This window comes from Triticum dicoccoides, chromosome 2A (genome assembly GCF_002162155.2).
Source record: "Triticum dicoccoides isolate Atlit2015 ecotype Zavitan chromosome 2A, WEW_v2.0, whole genome shotgun sequence".
In the NCBI taxonomy this organism is placed as follows: Eukaryota; Viridiplantae; Streptophyta; class Magnoliopsida; order Poales; family Poaceae; genus Triticum; species Triticum dicoccoides.
Genome location: NC_041382.1, coordinates 190,151,734 through 190,156,327, shown reverse-complemented (window position 1 = coordinate 190,156,327; position 4,594 = coordinate 190,151,734). Strand labels below are relative to the sequence as shown.

The window sequence follows — 4,594 nt, the reverse complement described above, 5'->3', positions numbered from 1 at the left end:
ACATTTGTAATAGTGACGAATATGTTTTTATTAATAGTAATAACATTTTCAAAAACATTGTGCGAACGAATTTTTTACCTTGTGTTAACATTTTTTAAATGTGTGATGACACTTATAGAAAAAAAATGTAATTATTAAGTGTATATATATGCAGAATATATTTCAAAATATAAATAAAATAAAAAAGAAACAAATAGAAGAGGAATTTTTTGGAAAAAAAGGCAGACCTCAAGGTAAACATGTGGCCTAGTCTGGTTGGTGGTCCGGCCGTTTCTGCGCCGCTGCAGGCAATGTACCAGACTACCATCGGGGTCACTCTATAGGCGCACCGAGAAAATGCCTCGGCGCTGAGATAGATAACCATGGGATAGGAACCCATCCGACGATCCGAGGTGGCAGCACCACGCCTCCACCGATCCAATGCAGCTCCCTGATTGGTCCAAACCAAATCCAGAAATCCTGCTTTCAAAAAAAAATCCAGAAATCCTCCACCACCCCCACGTCTCCACAAAAACTTGTGCTACAAATACTTACACGTCGCCCCTCTCTAATTCCCACCACTCACTGAGAAGCACCCAGCAGCAAGAGCCGGCTAGGCCACCGTACGGACCCCGGAGCAGCACACATGGCATCCACGATCATGGCCGCCGCCTCCCGCGCCGTTGTGGCCAAGACCCCGTTCCTCAGCGGCCAGGGCCGCGCCGCCAGCGCCACCCCCCTCCGCGACATCGCCGCCGCGGCCAACGGCAGAATCACCATGGTACGTGCCATGAACTAACCACCACGGAACTCGTCTGCAATGCTAGTATGTGCGCGTGCTAAGAGCTAACGATTGTCTGGTGTGCGCGCTCGCTCGCAGGGCAACGACTTGTGGTACGGCCCGGACCGCGTCAAGTACCTGGGCCCCTTCTCCGCGCAGACGCCGTCGTACCTGAACGGCGAGTTCCCCGGCGACTACGGCTGGGACACCGCCGGGCTTTCTGCCGACCCGGAGGCGTTCGCGAGGAACAGGGCGCTGGAGGTGATCCACGGGCGGTGGGCGATGCTTGGCGCTCTTGGGTGCGTCTTCCCCGAGGTGCTCCAGAAGTGGGTGGGCGTCGAGTTCAAGGAGCCCGTCTGGTTCAAGGCCGGCTCGCAGATCTTCTCCGAGGGTGGCCTCGATTACCTTGGGAACCCCAACCTCGTCCACGCGCAGAGCATCCTTGCCGTGCTCGGCTTCCAGGTCCTTCTCATGGGTCTCGTTGAAGGGTTCCGCATCAACGGTCTCGATGGCGTCGGCGAGGGCAACGACCTCTACCCCGGCGGCCAGTACTTCGACCCGCTCGGCCTTGCCGACGACCCTGTCACCTTCGCTGAGCTTAAGGTGAAGGAGATCAAGAATGGCCGTCTCGCCATGTTCTCTATGTTTGGGTTCTTCGTCCAAGCTATCGTCACCGGTAAGGGTCCATTGGAGAACCTGTTCGACCACCTCGACGACCCTGTCGCCAACAATGCATGGGTTTTCGCTACCAAGTTTGCGCCTGGATCTTAGGCTGGCCGACGCGCCATGGTGGCATGCCATTGTAAAGTGTAAACTACTCCCATGTGTGTGCAAATAGCAACGAATGGTCGATGTGATCTCGAAATTTGGAGGATTTTTTGGTTCACTTTCTGATGTGTGTCGCTTATATGTTGCGATGTGCTTAGCTCGTTTTTGGTGGTTACATTTTGTCAAGGGAAGATGGTGGCGTAACTGATTAGACTAACTATGATGTGAAGCTTGTACCAAAAGTAACAACATCAGGGGTTCTTCCCAACTGCACGAAGGATTACATGTCACACACATGCATCACTAATCCTATTGCTAGACCCAAAGGCCACAGAATTTCACGCCTCCACATGCTAAAGAGATCCAACGGCAGTGGCAGACCATGAACAAAATGAAGGGTGTGCACGCTCTAGATTTTTTTTAATCCAATTGTCATATAATATATGGCAACAGAATAACATAAAATGCTCAATCAAGTCTCGCAACATTATCATTCAGGAAATATATTTAAAATTTGTGAAATTACAATGCAAATAGTCCTAAATATAGGTTCTGTGCTAGCAGGAACAGGACTTGAGTGTATTTTAGTTGAGAAATATATAGGTGATCTTGTTCAGTTTATGCAGGCACATACTAACAAGTACTCTCTCTGTAAAGGAAATATAAAAGTGTTTTAAATGATCCAAACGCTCTTATATTTCTTTATAGAGATAGTAGTTCACTGAGATGAAGACTTTGCATTAAACAGCCGAAACCTAAACTCATCTGCTATCTGCCACTGCATGTCTAAATTGAATCATTGCATCCCTATACATGGAATCATGGTTCAGTTTAGTTCCCAGAAAATGGTTCACTTACGACAGGTTACTTTAATGTAATTTCAGAGATGTACTGATACTGGCATACTCATTGCGGATAGCTAGCACTGATAAACATAGCAACATCACATGGATTCTTACATGATAAAAAAAATCTCAGCTTTCTGGGTGTGCCACGGAACACCTGGCACACCTGCTAGGTCCACCACTGTCAACGGGTAGCCTTATAGATAACCTGCAAAATAATTATAACTGTTAGAACCGTGTCATCTAGATAATTCCAAATAGGTCAACCAAAACATAGTGTGACATGAGACTAATAAATATTGAATTGTCTTCTCCTCCTCAGAGAAGGAACATGCTGAATTGCCTTTCATTAAAGAAATATGTCGTTCTGCATCATTAGGCCAACCGTCGGTGTCAAAACCGTCCGATCTCAGGTAGGGGGTCCCGAATTGTGCGTCTGAGGATCAAAGGTAATAAGGGACAAAGGGAACTCGATGTTACCCAGGTTCGGGCCCTGTTAATGGAGGTAATACCCTACGTCCTGCTTGATCGTATTTGATGAGTATAGGGGTTACAAGAGTTGATCTACCTCGAGATCGTAATGGCTATACCCTAGATGTCTAGCCTATATGAATTCTGATGATCTCCACGGACTAAACCCTCCAGTTTATATACACACCGAAGGGGCCTAGGTTTGTACAGAGTTGGTTCGTGGAAGATGGAAATTACATATCCGTACATCAATCTTGTCATCTACGCATAGGAGAGTCTGCCCGGACACGAGGGAAAGCCTTCTACTTTGTATCTGCACGGCCCATCAGTCCGGCTTGTATCGAATAGGCCGGACACCCGAGGACCCCCTAATCCAGGACTCCCTCAGTAGCCCCCGAATTGGCCTTCAAACAATGACGCAGTATCCGGCTTATGTCTTCGTTGGTTCTTCACTGTATACCGGGCGGATAATAGTTCGGCCCCGACTTCCTTGTTCCGCCTTTATGACTCCTTCCCCGTCGCCTCGATTTCCACGCGTTGGGCGAATGCGAACGGTCCGCAATTTTTTATTAAGAAGAAAACACCCGGCCACACAGGGACGTCGCTTATATAAAGAGGTCAAATCCTCCAAGTGCCATCCATATCGTGCAGAAAAACACCAAGGTTAGCCACGAAAAAGCTTCCAAACATGGCCATCGCCCTAGGCTCTTCTTCGCGCCCCCACGGCCCTCAAGAGGGTGATTGGCAGAGCTGCTCAGTGCCTCATCTTCAGTTGAGCCGACTCCAGATGCAGGGATATCTTCCCCTCGCAGATCTAGTCTCTGTTCGAGCGGGATTGGCCTCAATCGGCAACGACGCACTGGCTGAAAATTTCCCCAACCCCAGTAAGGAGGAGAGGGTGTGCTTCGTTCCATTCATTTTGCGGGGCTTAGGATTTCCGATCCATCCCTTTCTCAGGGATCTATTGGAATTTTATGGCATCCAACTGCACAACCTCACCCTAGGTTCGATTCTGCACATCTCAGGTTTCGTTGCCCTCTGCGAACTGTTCCTGGGTTGGGAGGCCCATTTTGAACTATGGAGAAAGTTCTTTTGCCTCGCCCCCCACCACCGTGGAGGTTCTATGTTTGAAGTGGGTGGCACTGAAGTATGGCGTATAGCCGGATCCGGATACCCTGTTGGAACTCCCAAAGAGATATATCCACAGTGGTCTTTGGAGTGGTTTTATATGATGTCCCACTGCCAGACCCAGTTCGGCGCGACCTCCCTGAATTTTCCAGCGCTCCTCTAAAGAAGCACCTCAACTGTCGTCCCCAAAGTCCCAAGGAGGACGACAATGCAGAAATAAAAAGGTTGGTCAGCAAGGTCAGATTATTAGCCCATACCGAGCTCTCGATAATCAAAGTTATGGCCATTGCGATAAAAAGATGTGTCCGGCCTCTCCAGTCCAGAGTAAGACGCAAGGCAAAAGAAGTTATGGCCATTGCGATAATCGAAGTTAGCCCTTATGGTGCTACAGCGGAGAAGACAACATGTCTCGTTAAAGACGCAAGGGTTCGGATACTCCGGCCGAACTGGCCGTGATCTTGGCCGATCTGTATAAGGGTGAAAAGGAAGACTTCCTCTGCTTAAACTGCAGAGAAGGTTACTCCATGTACAACCCCATTGAACGGGTAAGATTTCAATTACCTGTATTGCTTCATTGCTATCACGACATGCTAATCAAGTTGTTCTTATTGTCATAAAACAG

At 48.5% G+C, this 4,594-nt stretch overlaps 1 protein-coding gene across 1 annotated transcript; it reads left to right on the top strand.

The window, feature by feature from the left end:
• Positions 1 to 549: 549 nt before the first annotated feature.
• On the top strand, positions 550 to 1,651 carry LOC119354143 (chlorophyll a-b binding protein of LHCII type III, chloroplastic-like). The gene is made up of 2 exons (XM_037620855.1): positions 550 to 760; positions 860 to 1,651. Exons 1-2 carry the CDS (start codon positions 626 to 628, stop codon positions 1,529 to 1,531), a joined length of 807 nt encoding a protein of 268 aa, XP_037476752.1. The 5' UTR covers positions 550 to 625; the 3' UTR covers positions 1,532 to 1,651.
• Positions 1,652 to 4,594: the final 2,943 nt, after the last annotated feature.

Excerpts from the sequence above, each read along its gene's own strand:
- LOC119354143 (XM_037620855.1), top strand. The coding sequence starts at position 626 with ATGGCATCCACGATCATGGCCGCCGCCTCCCGCGCCGTTGTGGCCAAG. Across the intron at positions 761-859 it reads CCAACGGCAGAATCACCATG|GGCAACGACTTGTGGTACGG; the intron begins GTACGTGCCATG and ends GCTCGCTCGCAG.